General features: G+C 41.2%; 2 protein-coding genes across 6 annotated transcripts in view; one reads left to right on the top strand and one right to left on the bottom strand.

Annotated features, from left to right (window-relative positions):
• RAD54L2 (RAD54 like 2) overlaps positions 1-18,894 on the top strand; it is a 103,064-nt gene extending 84,170 nt beyond the window's left edge. For 2 of the 4 annotated variants that reach the window (XM_089524981.1, XM_089525000.1), the window contains 5 exons: positions 61-257; positions 7,858-7,947; positions 9,699-9,791; positions 12,316-13,306; positions 15,711-15,776. In XM_089524981.1, the coding sequence (XP_089381107.1) occupies positions 61-257; positions 7,858-7,947; positions 9,699-9,791; positions 12,316-13,306; positions 15,711-15,717 (1,378 nt within the window). In that variant the 3' untranslated portion in view covers positions 15,718-15,776. Of the gene's footprint in view, positions 1-60; positions 258-7,857; positions 7,948-9,698; positions 9,792-12,315; positions 13,850-15,710 lie in introns of those variants that run through there. The other 2 variants (XM_089525011.1, XM_089524990.1) reach the window with 2 other exon arrangements.
• Positions 18,820-24,775, bottom strand: part of LOC149321591 (semaphorin-3D-like) — a 58,188-nt gene continuing 52,232 nt past the window's right edge. For both annotated transcript variants that reach the window (XM_089525024.1, XM_089525033.1), the window contains exons 17-18: positions 21,521-21,654; positions 18,820-21,311 (exon numbers count right to left, since the gene is read on the bottom strand). In XM_089525024.1, the coding sequence (XP_089381150.1) occupies positions 20,895-21,311; positions 21,521-21,654 (551 nt within the window). In that variant the 3' untranslated portion in view covers positions 18,820-20,894. The remainder of the gene's footprint in view (positions 21,312-21,520; positions 21,655-24,775) is intronic.

The following is a 24,775-nucleotide window of genomic DNA, read 5'->3' as shown; positions in this document are numbered from 1 at the left end:
GCTGATGGCTGAAGTCCTTTGGATCTTTATGGATTCACTCCTTGTCTATTGTGTCTCCAGGCGACCAAGCTTCAAAGGTGAGGACAGGCCAGTGGCAAGTGTACGGCCTGTTCAGTCTACCCCTATTCCTATGATGCCTCGCCATGTTCCCTTGGGCAGTATGGGATCTGCTTCTGTTTCCAACCCTGCTATCAACTTCCCCATCAATTATTTGCAACGAGCTGGTGTTCTCGTGCAGAAGATTGTCACCACAACAGGTCAGTTGATTTGTGTAAATTAAGGAAGGGCCTGAAAAATGTAGCCGTCTCTCCTTTAGGAAACGGAGATTGCAGTGAAACTGAATAATGAAAATGGAATTTGTTGCCAGCCCTTGGGGCCGATCACCTAAAATTAGGGGTTGTTCAAGTTAAAAAGTCCTTCATTACTACGTATTATAGTTGCCATACCTTTCATGTGGCCAAGTCTTACATGCTCTTTTTGTTGATCCATGAATTACTCATATTCTTATTGACAATTAGGTGATATGTAAAGTATTCCAAAATACATAAATCAAAAGAAATGTACATACTATTCTTACTATTTCCCCCATTTTTCTGCGTACATGTGTCTCTCTTTTAGCTTCTACTTTTGTACTCTTATGCATTTCACTTTCTCACTCTGTCTCTGTGTCTCTTTCTCTTCTCTCGTCATTATTTGTGCAATGTGTATTTTAATCTGTATCCTTTTTTGAATGTGTTCATTGGGGATGGCCAAAATGCATTCCCCAGGGTTGTTTCTATAGCCCTAATTTTTGCTCCATAATGCCCAAAATGATTTCTTGGGGTGTGGAAGGCATTTCCTTCACATTTGCAGCTCTACCCCCCCTCCCCACACACAGTCAAAACAAAATTTTGCAAAACAAAAATGTTTTTTGCCTTAAATTATCCACTAGAGGTTCAAAATGGCCCTAAAACATGGCACCATTGGGGCCCCCAAAAAGATGTGTGTTGTTTTTCCCCCCGTAGGGCTAGGGGTGCAGCTCTCTATGATCTCCTAGAGGTCTAATATGTCCCCCTAGTCTTACACAGTTGCTCACCCCTGACATACACAAACAGACACAAAACATGCTTCTTCTTTTTTTTTTAAAGTTAACCAGTGAAGGAGAGAGGTGAAATGTAGCAAACCAGAATTTTTTTTCTTGCCATCTTTGTCATTGGGTTCTGTCCAGCAAGACACCTCAAATATAATAGAAGTACTGTAGTGTTGTTTACCTCATTGAAGACTTATACAGGTGTATGTGTGCACATATGACACGCAAGTGCCAGGGCTGGTACATTTCCTAGTTTGGAAAATTCTTCATGTTTCCAATGCCAGTAATCATTTTAGAAGAAAACAAGATTAATACTGGTATTGGACTGCCTGGAAATACTGGATCCTTCACCACCCTGTTGTAAGGTAAGTCTTATTGAACAGTTATTTATTTAATAGTAATAGAGACAATCTCCATAACAATCTCCATAACAATCTAGTTGCTGCATTTTGCACTAGCTGACGTTTTGAAACTGTCTTCAAAGGCAACCTGACATGAAGGGCACTGCATTACTCTAAATGGGAAGTTATTACTGCATGAACTACTGTGACTAGTCTATCCCTGTCCAGAAAAGGACATAGCCAGACTTGTTAATGAACCAGTCTCTCAGAACAAAAAGTAATGTTATTGTTCTGAGATCACCTGCCTTAGTATCTGTTTCATAAACCTAAGAAAATAGGTGTTTAATTCTTTTCTGACTCATACAGGCCTATTCTATTACAGCAGACCTAGTAAATCAGTGGGGCCCTGATTTATTAGGTAAGACAGTAGCTATGTAACTTTCACTGATTGTGTGAATCTGCTGTAGTTGGTTGGAATCACCAATTGAATTTGAGCCTAGGGGTTCAACTTTAGGTTATTGTTACCTGGGTGGACTGTGACCTATTGAAATAAGAAACAGAGGTGTATGTTTTTTTCCCCTTGACTTCCCTTCCCAGTTGCAATCCAGGCTATAATTATAACTGTGATAGGTTTCATAATAATAATAATAATAATAATAATAATAATAATAATAATAATAATAATAAATTTTATTTTTATACCGCTTTTCCAAGAGATCAAAGTGGTGTACACAAAATTTAAAACCAGTTACAAACGCATCATAAAATAGATAAAACCAATAACACAATACAATATATCTTGAAGTGAAGGATACTAGATTGGCAGTAATTCTGGTCCTTAATACATCAGAATTTCTAGATCCAAGCTTTCCATGCTTTGGTAGCATTCATAAGGTATTTTACATCATTGTGTGTATATCTCTTTGCCTGCTGCTTGATCAACATCCTATTCCACATAAAAGAGTACCATTTAACACAATAATATAAGAAGTGTTCAATTAATTATGTAACTCATATATCATAATGCAGGCTACAAGGTGCCTGTTGCTGATCAACTTGTTGCCTGTACTATTTGCTGTCTACACTGCCTGGCATTTTTATCTACTTTGTTTGCAGTGTCCATAGCAGAAACTCATGGAGTCTATTTCTGCATGCCCATTGGCACTCTGCAGCACTCTTAGCTTGCTCCATACCACTGTTGTGTTAAATACAGTTTAGAGCAGCTACTCAAGTATCAACCGTTGCCAGCTTTCTCCATGCCTATACTAGCACTACTGCTATGTTCAGGACATGGGATGACTGATAAAGCTGATAAAATGTGGATGTTTTAAATTCAATATATTTTCTATTGGAACCATGGGAAATTGGGTTAAAATGTGTTCATCAACAAAATGCAGTCGCCCCTCCTAAGTCGTGGATCTGAGACCCACACCCTTGAATATCCGTGGAGGGACACCCTCTGTGATCTTCAGTGGCACGCACGCCCAGGCCACACCCACAGGGACATGCCCCATTCAAGTCTATGGGGCTTGAATACATGCAAACCTCCGTTTACATGGTGGTGGGGGGGTCTGGAACGGATTCCCCATGAAAATGAAGGCCAACTGTAGCTTAAAAATGCATACATTAGTACTTTGTTTGGTAGAATATGGTTCAGAAGAAATATATGCATGTACAGATCTTTTTATGCTGCCACTATATCTGTTCATGAACCTCCATGGATTGGAAACAGATTTAAATTTCACTGTATACATTGGTATTCCTGCAAAACTTATAGCATAATTTCTTTCTCCACAGACACTCAAGGCAACATTTACTTGAAGCTGCAAAATACAGGGAAATGTCTTACTCTAACACTTAAGCAAAAGAAAATATAGACATTCTCCAAGGAAGAAGCTATGCAGACATATTTGGAAGAAGAAGAGACGAAGGCTGTCTTAGCAGTCATGTGCACAATGAAAAACACAGCATCTAACTGTGAAGGGAGCGATAACTGTCCAGGATTATGGTGGTTCTGTTGTTCTGCTGAGGCAGTCAAACTTCTCTCTTTCAAGTATTGGTTCAAGAAACAACAGCAGAACTGCAGTCATTACTTCTTTTGATGTACATGATAAGGACAGGAATGATGAAACTCTCTGCAGAGGAGGCTGCAATTGAAATGAAAGCTCAAGCAAGTTTATGTCTGGATGAAGAATATCAGTCATCGTATTATACAAATGATATTTACATCATTACTTTAAGATGGATGATAAAATTGATATAGATTAGCCAAAAAGCAGTGATGGTGATCTTATGAGTGTAAGCCCCAAATATCCACTAGTATGTGTTCCTTGCCCCAAGAAAGGCATGTGATCCTATTACATGGAATCCTATTAAAGAGATGGACGACACCAACAGGATAATGTGCAAGCTTGTACTTTATGTGACAGTCCATTGTCACTTCATCCTACTCTGGAAGATAGGATGGGGACATTACTTCATTTGTGCAGTTCCAGTCAGCCAGAGATGTGAATTAAGAAGATGATAGACCTCTTGTATATGGTGTTAACTGCTCTCATGAAGAGGAGGAAAAGTCTGTTTTTGTTTGCTCAGTATGCAGAGATATTGCCCAGTAAAGGAAGGAGGATGAACATGGGTGTGCTGCAACATCCATGGTGTTTATATGGACAGATTAGAATTCATCCTGTTTCTGCTGTCTAGCAGAGAAAGGGAAATACCAATATTTAAAAATTGCTTTTCTCTACTGTCACATGGAAAGGAAAACATGCTGGGTTCCTTGAAGAGACACGTTTAGCACTGACACAGAAGTATTCACCAATTAGTGCACAAGCTTCAAGGCTGAATTGTATTTTGACTGAGTTTATTGCTCACTGCATCCTACCATTGCCAATAGTTCAACATGAAGCGCTTATTGATTTTGTTAAGAGCTTTGCCCATGTTAGGATGTTCTCGTTTGCAACTATATTTTCTACATTTTCATTTTGTCCCTTCTAATGACATTGGAAGGCAACGCAAAGTGAATTTGAGTAAGAAGAGTTACAGTATACATTTGACCGGTGCTATTTAGACCAATAATCGGACAAAATCCCCTCTCTGTTTCACTGCACGGTGGATTTCTGCTGATGACAATTCTATCTAAGAAACACTGACACTAATAACTTTTTCAGAAAGAGAAGTGTAGCATAAGAAAATGATCTGTGTTAATGGCGGCTGGATTACTCCATTAAACTTATCAATGGAATGCATTGTGATGGGTAAAAGTTCTGCAGTCTGTATTCTGCCCTGAATCATGGATCTTCTTGTGGGAAGAAAATACTTATGCTGTGATCTATATTAGGCAATAATGCTCAACAATGGAATCAGTCTATCCCATCCAAAGTCAACAAAAATCAAGTTTGTACAATATTGGGTGTATATGCCAGTTGGAGCAGCAGTTCACACATACTGAAGAGACTGAACAGAACAGTGTATTAATATGATAGAGAAATGAACATCTCCTTCTTTTGTGAAATTAGACTCGTGGATCCTGATGGAAATCTGTCTGACATGTTCAGAGTGTTTTATGTGTACCTTTGTGCAGCATATGCTACAAGTGGTCAAAGGCTGCTAGTCCTGCAGATGTCACTTACCGCTTGGTCTTCTAGACTTAATTACCTTGGTGGTGCAGCTAAATGACTAAACTTGCAATCAGATTTGCAGTTGTTACTATCAGAGATGGAGTTCAACAGGTACCTTCAAGTATATATTCCTGTAGCCAAGATGGGCAACCTGAAGAGGGAATTCATAAGAAGCATAGACCACTGCTTTCTCAACCTTCTGAAATATAAAATAGGATCTTTGCTTGCTGTTAGAAGAATAATTTCTCTTCAGGAAATCCAGAATCCATGGCATTGATAGCAGCAACAAGATAGGAAGGGTTTTTAATGGACACAAGAACAGTGGCATATATATGAGTTCTAAGAGCCAGAGAGAGAAAGGTACATAGACAGGAACATCTGTAAGAAATTACTGATAGCATTCTACTTTTGGAATGCTATTTGCAGCTTCAGGAGAAGAGATTTTTTACATTGCAGAAAGAAGTAGAAATGATTTCCCCTGCACTAAAATGGCCAAGCAACTACTTGATGCTTATCCAGCAAAATCTCTTTCGAATTATTGGGTACTTTCAAGTCATTTCCAAATTTTGATGATCATAAGGCACACCTGTAATGGGATTTTCATGACAAAATGTTTCCAGCCTTTGCCATCTTATGAGGCTGAGAGAGTGTAACTTGCTCAAGATCACCCAATGTGTTTCCATGGCTGAGTGGGGATTCGGACCCTGGTCTCCAGAATTGTAGTCCAACGCTCAAACCACTACTCCCTGCTGGCTCTCTTTGGAAAAGCATACCAGAAAATGATTCTTTTCTTTATATGGATTAGCAAGCATGGTGTTCGCCTTGCCATGTGACTATTTGGCATCTTTACATACTTTCATACTGAGTCCTCAATAAAGCTTTTCTCAAGCACAGGCAACATTTTCACAGAGTTTAGAAGTAGACTGACATCATATCATGCATCATATACTTGGTGAAAGTGATGCAAATGATGCACGATGAGAAAGGTTTCTAGTTACAAATGCTGAATGAATTATGGTTTGGCTGGCTGTGACTTTCAAGTTTGCACACAGTGTTCTCCCTAGCAGAAAGTATCTTCTGTTGTATGTTGTGTTGATTTCAGGACCAATTTGTTTTCCAGGGGTTCTCTGGTCCCTGTCTTTTGATTTTGAAAAACATGCCAGGAAAACCCTACCCTACTAAAGCAAGCCTCTTTGCCTTGCTTCAGAGAGGAGAATTGCTCTTCCTCCCGAAATGGCCTTTCTCCTTTTTGGCCATCCCCCCCCCCCCCAACAAGGAGAATTGTGGGCCATAAAAATGGCCTAGGGATGGTGCATATGTAATTTCATCAATAACTACTGCATTTATGATGGTGTTTGATACCAGTTCCAAGCAACCGGATTACAAGAGCAAAACTAACAAATTCCACAGTAACAAGAGGAAAACGTATTTATTAACAAATATGTTGAACAATAGAATGTGCATTATGTAACCGATTGAACTAGAATCAACAACAGGCCAGGCAAGGCTAAATAACCATAGCCGAGATGAGCGAGTAATTATCAGATCACTAATGACTTGACAGGATTCCTTTAAGCAAAAGAAATTGGTAATATTAATAATATTAATCATCAGACAATCAAAGTAGTTATCTTTATCAGGGAAAGCATTTCACAGGCCGAATGTACAATTCTCTTCAAACTTTATCAGGAGAAGGAATTGAATCTCTCAGTTATGGTTATGGCAGAGTGGGTGATTGAGGTGGGTACTCTGTTCCATGGTGCCCCACACTGCTTTATCTCCAGTATCAATTACACTTGTGGTTTCAAGTGTGGTGTTGAATGTTTGTCATTGATGCTTCAGTAGTTGTTGTTAGAACTTCATCTGTATCTTTTTTCAGGTATCCATTTTTGATAACTGATGGTAATCTATAGCAACATTTCTGATAACAACTTGATATATATGATTTTTCAGATTTGGTTATATACTTGGTTACTTATTTGATAAGGAGAAATATTTAACCAATATTTGGTTAAAACGGCAAACAGGGCATGCCTTTCCCAGTCCAGTTGTAGACGAACAGTCATAGACATTCCATTCCCCCTTTCTGAAATCTGGAGACCATCCTGCCAACATTTATTGTTTGGCAAGGGGTGGGATGGATGGGGGAAATCAGCAATTATAGATTCCAGAAAAATAGAATATACATGCTTTTGGAAGTCTAATATATGGAGGTTTCAAACTGCGCACAACCTAGATGATAAATGTAAAAAGCAACATGTTCACATCAATAAAAAAATGTTGTATAATGTCCAAGACAGGACACATTTCACAGTTTGCAAATACTATCTTTAAAAAAGCAGCAGTTGTGCCATATCTGCATCCTTGCCCACTGATTCTGATACATTATAGAATCTGCAGGAGTAAACTAAACAAATTTTCCCATATGTTTTTCCATGGTGGAATTTCCAACAGCCTTAGGAAGTCAGGATTCCAGTTCTTTCAGTAGTAGCTCATAAGAGAATATTGGTAGATGTTCTTTGTCATGCAAGTGTGAAAAAAGGCATGCTATCTGAAAATTCTGTCTTCTACAAAATTAAAGATACAACTATACATGTGCAAACCGTATGGTATAGGATATATATATATTCTTCCCTAATAATTAATCCCCCATCCCTCTCCCTTTTTTTTAAAAAAAAAAAACTAATTAAATACTGAGTGGTTTTTACATTTAGCAATACACTGGAGAAAACACTTAAATGATTTAAGCTTTTTGGCTTTATTTTCTAGTTGCCTGTTGCTCTGCTAATACATAGAACATATTGCATAAATACTGTTTTATTCGTTTCAGATATAGTGATTCCAGGTACAAACACTTCAACGGATGTGCAGGCAAGAATCAGTGCTGGAGAGAGCATCCATATTATCCGTGGGACTAAAGGTAATTGAGATGGCCTTCTATTTCTAGGCAAAGAAAGATTCATTCCTCCATTTTTCCTGACTGTATTAATTCTAGGACAACTTGCAAATGGCAAGAGATTCAGCAACACCCACTTCAGCATATCTTCTTTTATTATGGCCTGAATGCTTTCAGCCTACTAGGTGCTCAGTCTTGACATGCAACTCTTCTGCTAAATGCCTATTATGTATATTTGTACAGTGATATTCAAACGAGCAGTGTCAAATGTAAGAGTAAATGAAAAACCAGGATTGGAATAAGTATTTAGCATCTTTAATTTTTGCATCTTATCTATGGCTTAATTTCAGACAATTTCATGAAGAGAAATTAACATTTATGTATAAATGGGAAACAGAGATAGTAGCCCTCTTTCACCCAACTTAACCTTGAATTGGCTTTCCTAGGTCTTTTGTAGTGTGAAGTCAACATAACCAAGTAGTTTACCACCCATGAAAGGAAAGTTGCACAGGAAATGCAGTCTCTCTTACTTGAACTCTTCTCTTTTTATTTTTGAAAGCTTTTATTAATTTTAAAAAAGAACAAAAACATTTAAAAACAGAGTTCTTCCACAATTCATACAGAAATTAATAAACAATAGTATCTCCCTAAAGATATGGAGCATAAAACATATATAGAAACAATTCCATCATTTCAATTAAATTCTATAATTACCATTATCTATTACTATTCAACAACTTTTAACAAGCATTGACAGTTTGGTCTTATCGCTTCGTTTGTTTCTTCGTGTCTGGACTCATTACCTTCTGTTCTATTGTACCTCCCTTTCCTTTCTTTTTTCCTTTCTTATTTGCAATATGTCTTCCTCATTTCTCTACTTATCCTCTACTTACTTATACCTCTTAACCTGTGCTCCTTCATCCTTTTCTTTCTTTCTTATGTTTTCCCCACTTTTTCCTCCTTTTTTAATCCTCCCTTCACTCCCTTTCTCCTCCCTATGTGTATTTGAACCTATCAATACTTTCACAAACCTTCTACACTTACTTAGCTTGAACTCTTCTGAGGGGCTGTCCACATGGCACAAAAAGCCCATGGACCCCCCCCCCCCCCCCCGGCTTTGTGTTGTCCTGTTTGGACAACTAAGGCTAAAACCTGGGTGCCATGATCAGGTGGATCCAGCCTGATCCCAGAGTAAATGGCCCTTAACTCAGGTCAGTTTGGCACCCAGTTTGCTGCAGAGTTTCCTGGAAACTCATCCGCAAACCCCAACTGTTTAGATGCCCTGCACAATCCTTACCTTCCCCTAGCATCTTTGCCGTGTCTGGCATGAAAATGGGGTGCCTTGCTGCACTCACATGGCCTGACACTCTGTTTTTCCCTCAGATATGGTGACGGAGGTCTGCTCACTAGTAGAGATGCAGGGAGAAGGCCCAGTGTGAGGACAAGCGTGTAAACCGTCCCCACTTCAACCAGGAACTGACACTGGTTTGCACCCGGGATGGGATGCCTGTCTGCTCAGGGCCTGAAACCTAAAGTGATCACATTGTCTTTTAGTAACTTGTTGGGTAAAGTTTTGTTCTCATGACTTCATCTGTAGTACATCTACAGCCTCTGACATGTGAAAGAATGGAAATTGTCCTTCATAATGTGGAACTTAAAGGGCCTTTACACAGATGGGCAGATATATTTTACCAACTGGACAGATATGTTTTACCAGTTTAGAGTTAGTGTGACTGTGATGTGACTGTGGTATCTTCTACTCCTTTTTCTTTCAGGGACATACATCCGGACCAGTGATGGGCGAATATTTGCTATCCGGACCACTGGCAAGCCCAAAGGCAGTGACGATCATCGCATGGCTCCCTCAGGTGAGGGGTTTATGTCCTTGAGGCACTCTTAATAAGTTTTATTTGGGGAACATAATCTGAAATTGTAATTACTTACTGTTAACTCAGCCTTCATTTTTAAAGAAATGTTTAAAGAGTGTAACAAGCTTTTAAAAATCAGTAATAAATAATGCTGGAGTAGTAATGAAATACAAATATTAGACTAGTATTGTAAATAATATTGGAAGATAATAAGATAGCAGAATGCAATAATTAAAAATCATACAGTACATTAAAAAAGAAAGCAGTAACAAAGAAAGCAAACTACTGCGTAAGACAAAGAGAGGAAAGATCTGCCAGACCTTTTAATAGTAGAATATACCAGTTTTGGTGCTGTCATTTAATGGCTGTCTTGAAGTATCTACCCCACATCCAGATCATGCAAAGACAGGGTAGAGAGTGGGGACTGAAACTGTGACACATTTCTGAAAGACTAGAGAGATCCAAAAACACCCCCAGACAGTTTTAGGTTTTGAAAGTTAAAATCGGCACTACAAAGAGTGTATTTCATTAGTGCAATCAGGAAGAGTCTTAGATGTGGATGAGTAAAGACTGGTCTGACTTATTAAGAAAAGCTTGCAGCAGGAAAAAGCTGACAAAGCTAGCAAAAGGTATTGTTTGAGCCTACTGCCACCTGAGTGTTGGATGAAACCATTGCTCAAGAAGCACGCCCTTTAGCTTCATCCACACAGGCAGGCTCTGGAATTCCTAGCCCACAACACTAATTCTCAGACTTTTCCTCCTCATCTACTCCTGAACCGAAGTCACATGCTGTTTTGTCGCGTCTTCTGCTACTTCTTGGAAGCAAATACTTAAAAAGAGAGGTGGAGCTGAGCTTTTCAGGATACTGTTGATACTTCAGATCACACCTCTGCATGATTTTATGCAGCTGTTACATATAGTTAAAAGCATGAGAAGCAAGATAGAATCCTGTGATAACCTCCAGACAGATGGCCACAGGGTAGAATCGTAGTTTGCCAGCATCAGCTTCTGAGGCTTCTCCAAGAAAGAGTGGACCGTAGCTGTATCCCAGTCAGACACTACAGAAGATAACATGATAGATTTGATAGACATGATAGTAAATTTCCCAAGATGCTTGAATGGCACTCCTTTTTTTTTTTTTTTTTTGGTCTAATCAATTGTTTATATTGTTTCTTTTGGTTCATAAGATCTGTCACAGAGTAGTACGTTGGGTTCAATTTATATTGTTTGAAAAGGTCTTTGAGTGAAATCCATGTCTCTGCACTCTGAGTCAAACCAACTTTGTCGATTTTTTGGTTCTTGTCTGTTACTATTATTTGTAGGAGCAGTTAATAAAGGTTGAATTAAACTTACTAAGGTATTGAAATTAGTCAGTACATTAGTGTCTGTCTTCTCATCTAATATTGCAGTATGAAGACGCTTAATTATATCACTGCTAAGGAACTTAGTGAGTGCTTCTGATGTTTGGGGAGTCCATTTGATACGGGTAGGGCAAAAATCACTGGGCAAAATAATATTCTGGCAGATTGGTAGAAATAGTCTGTCAAATGGCTTCAAGTGTAACAAAACTGGAAAGTGATCACTTTCAGGGCGGTTAACAATAATAAATTTAAGTACATTGTAACAGAAATTTCAGGAAACTTAAAAATCTAGGACTGACAGAGCAAAAGAATTGGCAAGAGGACCTAGTAATTGAAAATCCATAAGTTTATTTCCAATTGTCGACAAAGGAAAACAATGAACTCAGTGGAATTCAAGTTCCAAAAAGCTGAGGCCCCGAACAAGACAAAATGGCTCTTTTTATATTATTGAAGACAAAGAAGCTTCTTCAATACACCTGATTGGCTAATTACAATTTAAACATACAGAATTCTTACAATCAGAACAGAAATACATGCATACATTAAAACTGCATCATCACTCCTTACCCCCTCCTTTAGCCTTCCTTTTAACCTTGCTTCTGAATGTCAACTATGTATCCTTATCTCAGTAGTTTATGTTATGTCTTTTTACTGGTGCCAGCTTCCATCCAGGTCAAGATGCACTCCTTATTCCTTTGCTCTAGTTTCTCTAAACTCCAAGCCTTTATTTCAAAAACCATCTCTCTGGCTGACAAAGGTGACTCCATCTTTCTATAGCTTTTTATTTCAACAAGGAATTTCCACCACAACATAAGGAATTAGATTCTGTGTGATCCCAATGTAATCTAACATGGAAGGTCTTGCTCCAGCCCAGTGTGTGTAGACATGATAGATTTTGTTGTTATATGAAAAGTTGCTGGAAACGTGACAGGACCACTCTTCCCTGACCATTCTGTTTCAGAGTAAGAAAGTTACAATTCAGTGTACTTTAAATCTTTTTGGACCTTGTGCCACTCTTTAAGAATTCTACCTGCCAGTCAAGACAACAGTGTAGCATGCCTCTTGTTTCACACTGTCTATTCTTAATCACACTTTCTTCTAAATCTGTGACATTATGTAGGATGCTTTCTCTGTCATACTGACTACTCTTGTTCTTTTCCCAGGATCCCAGAGTTCATCGCTTGAATCCACGAGCAATGGCAGACACAATTCCTCTTCACCCAAGCTTCCCAACACTGAGGAGCTCACCCGGCCCATCTCTCCCGACAGTCCCGAAATCATTAGTGAACTGCAGCAGTATGCAGAAGCTGCCGCCGCCCGTGAGTCCAGACACAACTCTCCTAGCACCAACGCTGCCCCTGGACATCTCTCTCGGAAAGACAGCACAGCCCCCTCAGCAGCTCATGGGACTGAACAACGAGCAGGGACCCATGGCTTGGCTTCCTCATCCTCTTCGGCCCTGCCAGCCACCAGCCAGCACATTGACAGCCACTCAGTGCTGGACTTACGAGGCAACAAGCGCAAGTCAACATCCCCATCCGGCCCGGAGGAGCAAGCCCATCGACAGCAGAAGAAGCGCTCGCTACCAGCCGCCATTCAGCCATATGAAAGTGGGTACCCTGTCTCTGGTGGTTTCACCATGCCCTCTGTCCCTTTAAACCACAACCTGTCCCATCCATTTGCTCCCCAAGCAGGCAACTCCTTGTACATGGGCACAGGCTCCTCCTATTACCAGCTGCCTAGCTTGCTCTCAGACCCTCACCTGGTGTTCCCTGTGACTACTGACCCGCTGCTGACAGCCGGCACCGCTAGCTCCTCCTCCGCTGCTACCTCAGCCACCGCCAGCGTCCCCTCTTTCATGTTAAACCCCTCCATGACGGGGATGCTATCCAACTACTCGCTGCCCTTCACGCAGTCCCTTCTGCCTGAGCCCAGGATGTTTGCTCCTTTTCCAGCCCCTGTCTTGCCCAGCAGCCTTCCCAGGAGCATGGCCTCTGCCTACCCTGGCTTCATGTCCCCCCATTCGGGATATCCAGCTGGGGGCCTTCTTCGGCCTCAGGTGCCTCCATTTGACACCCATGAGGTCTCTGAAGTGGGCTGCAGCTCCAACGAGGATGAGGACAAAGATGATGATGTAATAGAGATCACAGGGAAGTAAGGAGCCCAATTTCTTCTTTTAGATTTCAACTCAGCCAGGAGGCCAAAATTCCTCACTGGACCTTTCTGGGGTCAGGATTTTACATCCAAGACACACAGCAGAGGTGGTGATGGAGGAGGAGATTGGGAAGAAGGTGGCATCATTAGTTGTCCAAGATCTGTTCTGTTTGGGAAACTGTATTGAATGGACATCCCCACCCCCTGGAGTGGGGAAACTGGAGGGTTGGGAGAGGGAAGAGTCATTGCCAACCATAGGAGTGCCTCCTTAATTTTCCCTCACATGCTGTCTGTTTTGTCCAAAAGGGAGGCCTGCCGTTACATTTCAGTGCTCTTTGGTAGGCTGGAGACACTGGGTGGAGCTTTTCTTTTTATCTGTGGAATAACTCACACACACAAACTGCCTTATCTGTGAAAGTTCATTAGCCCGTTAATAAATAGAGGGTGGGTTTGTGCCCTAGGACACATGATGATGATGATGATGATGATGATGATGATGATAATGATGATAAAGAATTTTTTGATAGAAAGCATTATTATCAAAGGGAGGGAGGGGGTGGGAAGGAGCAAGCAATGTGTAATGTGTAGATGGGGTGGGAATGGGGCAAGGTCTACGTGAAAACCAAGTTTGTCTTTCATTCTGCAGAGAGTTCAAGACATATTAGTCTGGTGACTAGGCCCCTGTTGAGTGATGACAGGAGCTGAGGAGAAGCAGCACGAATACGTAGCTCTCCTGCCACCCCCCTGGGAGTTCCATTCGAAGGCAGGCCCTTTTGTTGGTTCCTCTTCAGCAGGGTTGGGTTGGGACTTGTATGAGTCTTTTTATGAGGTAGTGCTTGGTGGGGGGCGGTGCGAAGGCTCTCTCAGTTCTTCCTCTCACTTTTTGTCCTGATGACTCCCTATCCCCAGCCCCACTGCTGAGAGGTGAGGTCACAGGTTTGGCAGTAGAAAGCCTAGCTGTTAGGCTCCTCTCGCCCGTGGGAAATTAAACCTCTCACAAAAGGGATGAGCCTTGATGCTGCCTGTGTTTTTTAACTGACACTGTGATTGGACTGGCCCTCTCCTGCCACAGAACTGCTTTGTTAATTTATTTCATGAAAGGCAACTATTTATTTGGGATTTTTTCCTCTTCTCTGCTTCTTCCTTGCTGAAAACAGCAGCCTCTGCAGAAAGCAGGGTCTGCTCACAGGATGGTCCATTTAAGGAAGAAGTGGGGAGATAACTAGACTGTTTGACAAAAGCAGAGGCAGCATGCAGGACCAAGACAGAATATCCTCCCTTCAAAGTCAGTTTCCACAGCCCTGGGCTGTTTGTGCCTCTTTGAGCAAACCAGTGGCAATATTACAGGGACTTGGTTGCCAAGTTGGCAGGAACCATGCTTGTTCTTTAGCTGTTTTCCTAGCAGTGGGTCATGTTTGGAGAGGCTGGTTACTAAGGCAATTCCCACCATGCCAGTAGTTCATGAGCAGTAAGACTAGGCTTCTGGAGAGAAATAACCCCTCTGCTCTGCAGCCGGGCTCTAGTTTGAGGTTACTCCACATATGCTGGCATAGCAGTATAAGAGGAGAAAGCCTTCTCCTCATGCATTTAAACTCAAGAAAGGCTTAACAAAGAAAGGAAGTTGCATGCATTTGACAAAGAAATTAGTGTCTATCTGGATCTCTGCTGCAGCTGGGTGACAGATAAATTTGCGGAAGGTGGGAATGTTCTTCATTTTTTTTCTTAAAAGATAGCACTGGGAAATGTTTTCACTTTTTCAAACTTCTGAAATACTGCCATTCCAGAGAAAGGGGAAGAGGCATTGCATGTCTGTGAGACATCACCATGGCACAAAGTCAGTGAGAGTGGTTGCCAGAGACTTGTGTTAGAAGTAAGCCTTTCCAGGAGAGTGGTTGAGACCCAATTCTCACATTATCTTTGTTAGGTAGATGCCATAAAAGGGAGGGGGGTGTTGTCATTCCACTGATGTGGTTACCATTGCCCCACCCCACATGGAAATCTCATACTTGGTCACACTCTCACAAAGCTCTTTGGACCCCTTAATCTGACAAAGGTAATATGAGAATGGAGCATTTGTCCACACTGTTGGAAATCTATCAAACCGCTCTGTTATAGAGGTAGTGGTTAGGTGTTCTCTGTAGATGGTTCTGAAAGAAAGCTCTGTCTGCCTGTTTCTTTCTGTCTGTGTGCATGTGTGTGTGTGTGTGTGTGCGCAGTTATATGAACCATTAAAACGTGAAATGTTGGGCTTTTCTGACTGTCTTTCTCTGTTTATCGGACACTGTCTGTCAGACCTAACTTCATCGTTCATAGAAGCCTTAGATTTACAGTTAGCTATGCAAATTACTTTAATTATTTTAAAATAAAACATTAAAATAGTGCTTTCTTCTTTAACATATCCTAGGAGTTGAAAACCGAGGGGTTCTGAGCAAACTTCTGGACAACTTGTCTTTGGATGCACCATGGGAATAAAAAAAACAAAAAACAAACACAAACCCCCACAAAAATAGCAAAGCAAATTAACTGATGGTGTCCATTCGCGTTTCTCCAAAGACTTGGCCATGGTACGTCTGTGAGTCATGCCCTTTTGTGATTTGTATTTGTCCACCTCATGCAAAATATGATGACACTGATTGTACTGTAAACTCACTCAGATGTCTTTTGCAACACTCTCAGTGGACTCGGGGACCGGACATAGGCAAAGGGGTTTCCTTCTTGAGCTGCAAGGAGTCAGAGCTTCTGAAACCTAAGCAATTTTTTTGGGGGGGAGAAAGATATTGTTTCTTAACGTATCAGGCAGACCCAGTTTCTTCAGTCTGTGCTTTCTTTTCTTTTTATGGTAAGCATAGCAGATAATATTCTGAGACATCCTACTAGCTTTTGTCTTGGTTTCAATGGAGTAATGAAATTGACAAGGCAGACTAACATATTGGATACTTCAACTAATGCTGCTTTCTGATTCTCTTGTTCCTTTTGAAGAATGTACAAAGGCTCAGGAAGAGTCACTGGATCAGGCAGGTTTGAGCACGTCCTCACTGCAATAGGTGGGATGTTTGACTAGGGGAATAGATGCATCTGAAATGAACGAAACCAGTTAACCATCTTTTAAATAGGAATGAAAGATAAAGGTAGCTATTAGCTCTAGCAAATGGTGTACACCTGTAACTTACAACACTGGCCACTGGATGGCAGTGTGGCATCACATGAATTATGTAGATTTTAAAATACCTTATTTTGAAAAACTTGTTTTTGTACTTAGCTAAAAAAAAACTATGAAAATGTTAAGTCTGTCTGTGCACATCTCTCTCTCTCTCTCTCCCTCTCTCTCTCTGTCTTTCTCTTAACTAACCTTATGTTAGCAGAACGCTTGAGAACATATTTGCACCACTGACAACTCTATCCCACCTCCCTGTCTGTCAGTACTACCTTCATTTAGACCAGCCAACAGCTTTCTGTAAACTTGGGTGAGAAGTACATTTGTTGGGACAGATGCCTCTTCTTCAGCAAGTGCCTGAGCTGGGTCTCTTTCCCACCTATAGGAATTTAAACTGATTTGTCTCCCAGAGGTTGAAACTGTTATTCCTCAACCCTTACCAAGAGAGAATTAAATTCTGTGTCTATTCCTGTTGCTCCTAGTGGGTACAAAAAAACCCTCTTTATTAAAATAGTCCAGCTCTCCAACATGATCAGCATCCTCTGGGAAGCTGCGGTTTCTAGGAACCAAGAGGTGGCTACCGTGCCTTGTTTCCAAAGGGCAAAGAAGGATAGAGAAGTCATTTCCTTGGTCCAATGATAATTGTCCAGGAATGTAGTGACTACTCACAAGCAATGTACCTAGTTTGCACTGTGGTGGGATCTCTGGCTGTAACAATAGCCACTGGGTATTCCTCCCTTATCGCCAACATGGTTTCTTTCTCTTGCTTGCTCTTGGTTGAATTCCTGAGACTTACTCTGACGGGCTCTGCTTGAGCCTGTGTGACTTGCACTGCTAAATTTCAGACTATAAAAGAACTGAAGAAGAAAACCTGTGATATTCAGGTTTGTACAGATGCTGACATGGAGCCAAGACCGCTTTGTTAAGGCCTAGGGATGCTGTGGGGGATTCCTGCATACCCAGAGAGCCTTGGAGATGTGTAAAATCTTTCAGCTATTCTTGTCAGAGCATATTGTTCAATTCAAGATTACCATATACTGTAATGTTTCTCCAACAGCTTTAGGGTAACCCTACTGAGTCTGAGTGCTACAGAATGAAACTTGACCCCCGAATAAATGGGGGAAGAGGTGACCTTTAAACTGTGACATTTCCCAGGCCTTGAATCATACACAATCAGTTTTGCTCCACCTTTGGGCAACATACAATTTAAAACTGATTGAGGTTTTGTTTGGACACACATTGCCTGTGATGGTGTCCATTTTCACTCATTTGGTGGACACAGAACTGGGAGACTTCTCATTATCCATGGTAAAAGTTATATGTGTGTATATGCTCATTTCTGGCCTGTCTCTGTCATGCTCTCATATGGCCAAATGAGAACAGGCTTGGAGCTCAGTGGGTCCTACGGAGTGATAATGGGACAGAGGTAAATGGGCTGTAACCTGAGGCCCAGTTTGAAAAGGCAACATCTGACATTGTTGCCAGATGTCTTTGCAATGTGGAAGCACCCTCTCTTCCTTTCTCATCACAATGAGCATGTTGCTAGCTTTGAAGAATGCTGACTCATATTATGCTGTCAGACCTGTGGGATCAAATGAATGCAGTGCAAATCCTTGTGGGAATATCTTATGGCACAGCAGCAAAGTTTAAAAGGAAAAAAAAAGACCTGTATTTGCACTGAAATCTTGGCTTAAGGCACTGTGGATGTCATTACTAAACCTGGGTAAACATTTGATCCATGGACCCAGTAAAGAGAGGAATATCCATTGACAGAATCAAAATCTTGTCTTTGCTTCTTTAACATCAAAACTGTATCAAGCCAAGCCTCATGTTTTTCAAGTGAATGGATGTTTAGTCCTTGTGGGAATGTCTGCTCCGTGTAACTGAAACAAGGATGCAGATTGTCTTGAAAGGGGGTGGGTGGGTGCTGTAAGCTCCAGAAGGATCAGCAAAGAATGAGAGGAGCAAGGTGAGGGGCTGACAGAGGAGAGGAGTGGGTAGGCATCTTTTCTTTTTCTTGTGCTCTTTATTAAAACAAGACCACTAACAGCTGCCCACAGCTGCATTGCTTCTTGGGTCCTATACTATTAACTTCCCAGCTTGTGTTCTCTGTCCCTCCATTAAATCCATTTGTACAGGGGAGCTGAGTGAATCCAATGGTTTCTTGGTTTGTTTTTGTTCTGCCTTTAGTGTGTGGCCTGTCTTTTGTGATTGGGAAATAAAAAAGGCATTTCTGTAGCAGGGTCAGCTGGTTGCACGCATGGGTCATGTGCTTCCCTCATCTCTCTGTCGAATGGGATGTGTTCACCCAATCTCCCAGAACAGAGACATTGAACAATTTTGTTGTTTATATGATGTATTTATTTTTACTTGTGTTTCATGTCATTTTTTTTAAAAAAAACAATAAATTGTAAGTTGGTATAATGCCTATCAATTCTCTCTCCTTTTTAAAAAAATAAACTTCAAATGTTACAAATAGTTCAGTGATTTTATTCTTATCTGAAATAAATTTGGCATTTTTTGCTTCCAAGCTGCCAGGTTCCTTCTAGAGATAATAAACTCAGGCTCCAGACTAGCTAAAATTCATTTTGGCTGGGTCCTTTGGAAACAGTGTGACCTGTTTCATACAACTTGTTCTGCTAGTGTCAGTGGTGTTTAAGTCACAGTTTACTGGCTGGATCAAGTCTTGGGCACCCATATTGGGAAGAAGGTGGGTTATAAATTAAATAAATAGATAAGTTCTGTGGAATGCATCCTGAGTTTAATATCTGGAGGAGACATCAGCCAGCTGCGTAAGAGTCTGAGTGATTTGACAGCCTGCCTGTCTAGGGATAGATGTTCGCCATCACTCAGTTTCAGTCTCAGTCCACTTTGTCTGATAATTGATTAACAGGTTTTCTGTCATGTGCCCATAGAGCACTTGTTGAAATAGGAAGTCTTAAGACATAGCTCAAGTTACTGAAACTAGCTTAAAGCCCATAAGAATACACCATCCTCAAAATAGGACTCACACAGCACATAACAAATGTGTTTTCATTTTCTTTTTGGTGAGGTTACAAAGTGTAGTTAAGTTGGAGGTCCTAGTCTGCCCTTATTTTCCAGCACAAACACTGGCCACTTAATGATTCTCCTTTGATTTTTTTTTTTTTAGACAGAGGTTTGCCCAACAGACTATTAAAATGGCTTGTTAAGGACTTGATAGCCAATGTGTCCTAGCATGACACTGGGAGAAATGCTAGTTATTTTCCCTTTCTGCATCATTCTCAATACTCTGAGAAAGTTATAACTGGTTTCCAAGATGGCAGCTGCAGGATGCAGCTAATGTGATTTCTGGATGGAGTGGAACAAATTTGAAACCTGATGCCAATATCAATTCAATGGCAGCCAAATTTACAAGTGCTTCAAGGGCTTCTGGTTAGAAGGTGTCTGAAGCAGTTCCTGATACCAATTTGTGGTGTGTTCCTTTAATCCTTAATGGCAAAAGCAGATCCAGTCCTCAAAAGAAGGATGTTGGCATTTATTGCATTTTCTTTACTGCTTTTGTTCACAGTCACATCATGTTGTTCATGGAGGTGTAAACCTTTCTCTCTGCATAAACCCTCCCTCAGTATCATCTGAAGCAAGATGTAAACTTGTGACTTAACAGTCACTTCTTCCCCTGCATTAGTTGTTACCATATTTCCCTGATGAAGAAGCCAATAGCTGTCCAAAGTTTTGTGATGTTTTACACTTTTTGGTTGGCTGAATAAAGGTATCACCATTTATGTACTCAGGATAATGTTTTATGATTAACAATGCTGTGGGATAAATGACAGAACACCTGTGATCTAGGTTACCTCTGCTACACTCCCACTGAGAAAAAAATCCTTTACATAAGCTGTGAAGCCACTCAAATATTTATAAAAAATGTTCTCTCTCTAATCCATGTTGGATTGGCCTAAACAGGTTGTAAGGAACCCAGTTCTCACAGTGTTGTATTCACTTCTAACATAGCTACCCTCCTTCCAACTTGGCCTACTCAATTCCATTTTGCAGACACTCAACCAATAAGAAAGGCCCACAACTAGCACCATTAATGATTACTGTTTATTAGGAAATGAAAGTGGAAAGAACTGTAGAAAGCATGTACTATTATGATATGGAGAGAGCTGAAAGCTCTTTTCCATTCTGTTCTGGGGAGGATCCTCACCATTAGTTCAACAGGCTAATGAGTTTCTCAAGCTGGGGATGAAATCTCTGCATTACTCAAGCGGACATTCTTGGGTCTACATTTTGCCTTGTCTTCCCTGAGTAAGGGGAAAAAAAACAGTTTCAGTTTGAAGCAGGATAGAGAACCTTTGTAGTGGGAAGAATGTGGAGAGAATGTGTGCTCTTCCTGTGCCCAGTTGTACTTTTTGTACACATCTGCAGCTAGTGGAAGGTATTCTAGCACTGCTATAAGGATCCAGGCTGCCGGCGCACTCGCCCTTTCTTGCTTTCTAGGGGATGCTGCAGCCAGTAAGCGTTCCAGACCTTTTGCCTCTGCCTTTTCCTCTGCTGGAGAGCATTACAAAACTCATCCAAATTGCTGCCAGGTGCTCCTAAAATCCACGAGTAGCCTTTGTAAGGAAGCTGATGATCTGACCTGTGGTTGGGGCTCGGTGTGATTCCTGCGTCCTTTGTACTCTTGCTGGGTCTGGAGGTTAATACCTCCATGGCCTGGTGTCCAATGATGCGCAGGTTGTAATAGCTAAGTGTTTGGGAGAAGGAGTGCTCCATCTCTTGGCAGTGGTAGGTCCCAGCATCCTGTTGTGTTAGCTGACTAATCAGCAATCCTTGCTCTAGGACTGAGAAACGGCCAGAGCTCCCAACCTGCAAAAAACACAGACAACCTTTTGCTTAGCATTCTACCTGGTGGTACCTGCAATGCCAATCAGCTGTTCAGATTTTGTTCCCCACCTAACATGCTCAGCAATTCCCTCCTCCTTTGCAGAGCACCAGATGCCCAGGTTTCCCACGGCTCCCTGAGGGCACAAGGGAACTTCCCTACACCTTCATTAGATTTTTCTTTAACCCAGTACCTCCTTTAGAGTTGCTGTATTGCTGCGCTGCACAAACCATCGAATAGTGGTCTGAGGAGAATGTGGAAGGCATTCAAGAAAGGTTGAGTTGTTCTGCACACCAAAGATCACCTTTTCTTCCACTAGGGGGGTTCCTGTGTGAAAAGAAACAGAAGAATAGCGCATGACCAGTGGGACAGAAATATTTTCCAGTCTTCCCTCAAAGCATCTATAGCAACTATGAAACAACCTCCTCCCTTTTGCTTATAGGAGAGAGGAAAAACGGCCTGCACCCTTTTCTGTTGCACAAAACCTAGAATCTTATCCCTGGCATGCCATCACTCAGCAGTGTTCACTCTTAGAATGAACATTTGGTAGAGCCAATATAGAGATTCCATAGAACACACTGCTCCTTCCTTACCATTTCTATTTCTTGCCTTATTAAAGAATGGCAAAACTCATAGTGTGTGTTCACATCAGATTAATCTGGAATGAAACCAAGCCAATTGAATAGATTAACCAGCATGACGTAGTAGTTTGAATGTCGGCCTACGACTCTGGAGACCATGATTCGATTCCCAGCTCAGCCATGAAACCCATTAGGTGACCTTAGGCAAGTGACATGCTCTCAGCCTCTGGGGAAGGCAATGCCAAGCCTCCTCTGAACTAACGTTGCCAAGAAAACCCCATGATAGGGTTGCCTTAGGGTTGCCATAAGTCAGAAATGACTTGAAGTCACACAACACATACACAGGAACCGACCAAGTATCTTACAATCCTCTACAAACTAAATTTGACTCCTAGAGTTTTTGAGAATTTAGAGGGATATAGACACACCTTCAATGTGTATCAACAAATGATGCATATTCCTCTAGATCCTGCTATAAGAAAAATACCAAGGTGAGGGGAGAAGAGTGGGTGTGTAGTTTTAAGACAGACAGTTCTGACTTTCAACTGACAAATCACTTCACCAGGACTCTCCTTTGTAGTACCAATCTGAGCGCTTTTGAGAGGGATCCTCCTATTTCTATTTTGCATCTTGTCCCTCTGTCTGTGAAGTGTCCAGGAATGGCATGAAATGGGAAATGCAGCCAAATGAGCAAATGAATGAGGCTGCTTCTCGCTTCAGATCTCTAAAAGTGTATGTGGCATTCTCTGATGCGTCCAGGACTGCATCTGCACTGCAGATTTTTTTTTTAAAAAATATTTTATTTTGTTGCAGTTCAATCCTGTACATAAAGATTAACACAGTTAACAATTTATATATATACACCCAAAAGCCTGCATAAAGAGAAAGTTCTTTGCCATTTGGCATGTAGAGAGCGGGGGGGGGGGGGGGGGGGCTCATATCCTCCAACGTTTCACAGATGAAAACCAGAACACATGTGGCCAAGGAACATGAGAATATGGTCAAAATGGCAAAGGTTATTGATGAGGAAAGATCACACAAGCTGGAAGAGGCTGCAGCAGTTTGCTTTTGCCTGAGTCTGCTGGGAAGGACAGTATTCTGCCCTCACCTCTCCTCTCCCTACTGCTGCGTTAATAGAGTGCAAACTATGTTTGGATGTTGAACTCTGTACCAATTGAGGTCAACTGAACATGAAGCAGGAAAGTGGGAGGAAGAGAAAGAAATGGGGACATTTTAAAAGCAGCTCAAAAAATAGGAAGACAGAGGATTAATTGAGACTGTCCCTGGCAAATCAGTACAGCTGGAAAGTATGACATAAGACCAATGAAATTTTACAAGGAGGCAGTAGAATCACTGGGGGGTGCAGGGTGCGGACTGCACAGGGTGACACCCCAGAAGGAGGGTGACATCCAGTGAGTCCCCGCCCCCCATGGGGCCTTCCCAGGGCCTTGGGTATTCTATTTGGGCCGCCGCAAGGCGTTGGGTGCCCTGCCTGGCTTGCCATGAGGCATGTCCTGTCCAGGCCGCTGCACACATTTCATTTGTGAACATGCACACTCACATGCAGGGTGTGTGCGCTGGAAATCCCGCCCCCATACCAGGTGTCACCAAGCCAGGTGATGCCACTGAGTAGCATCACTAAGATTGGAGTTACCCACCACGATAAATCATGATCTCACCCCCCCCCATTAATCTCAAAACACCATACAGAATCCATGGTTGTTGTTATTATTATTTAAATTATTTTATTATTATTATAAAAATGATTTTGTAACAGTGTTACTCATAAATCATAATTCTCGTATATTGCTGAATGTAATGGTAATAGCTGTAACATAAAATTAAAATTATATCTTTAAATTACAATATCGTAAGCACAGGCAAAACGCATTTACATGTACATTATTTCATGTTGTTAAAATGAAAATTTAGTAAGATGTAGTTTTTAAAGAAAATTTTAAAAGAATTTAAAATTCTTTAAAATTCTTAAAAACTTAAGGAAAAAACAAACCCTGGAGCCTCTCCTTTCACCTCCCACTGAGCCTTTCCTCACTCACACCATCTCTTCAGCATTTTAAAGGGACGCAGGCAAACACCACAGTCTGTTTCTGCCAAAAGGCAGATATTAGGGGAGTAGTGCTGACCCCCCCCCCTTTTAAGATGTCACCTGGCACGTGCCACATCCCTCCACGTCTGTAGTAATGCCCATTCATGGAACCATTTTCTAGGGCTGCCACCTTTTTCTTTTTACAGAAGTTCTACTAAGTTTGCACCAGCTGATGTACGCTTAGGACAAAGGGATACATTGGAGTAGGAGAGATAAACAGGGACTTTTAAAAAGCAGCTGAAAAAGTGGGATAACAAGGTATGCAACCTAGCTTCATATAGGAGTGAATCTTACAGTCTATGACTTGATTTACCATAGATACTCGACTATAAATTGACCTCATGTATAAATCGAGGTCAGATTTTGGGGCCAGAATTATAGATTTTGATATGACCCATGGATAAGTTGAGGGCAAAAATTAGGGGCATGTAACAAATGATGTAAAGGACAACAACAACACTGCCAATGAATTTACAAAATTCCAGTAGGCATAACTGTTTATGCTCACACTAAAGGCTGGATGGATGAGAAAACAAAGAGGAGGGGCTCAATTATTCCAGAGCAGATTGCATGCTTGTCTTTCACCAGCATTCCTTTTTTAATAAGAGTTAAAGTACAGTGCTTGCATTGACCTGTTGATAAGTCATCTCAAGTTTTTCAAGTCAATTTTTTGACTAAAATTTCTAGACTTATACATGAGTATATACAGTAAAGCATCATATATATCTATACTCCCTTGCTTGGATGAGCTGGGATTCGA

Source organism: Sceloporus occidentalis, unplaced genomic scaffold (genome assembly GCF_023333645.1).
Source record: "Sceloporus occidentalis isolate IW3139 unplaced genomic scaffold, rSceOcc1.0.p SCAF_1, whole genome shotgun sequence".
Lineage (NCBI taxonomy): Eukaryota > Metazoa > Chordata > Lepidosauria > Squamata > Phrynosomatidae > Sceloporus > Sceloporus occidentalis.
This window is presented reverse-complemented; position numbering and strand designations above follow the sequence as displayed.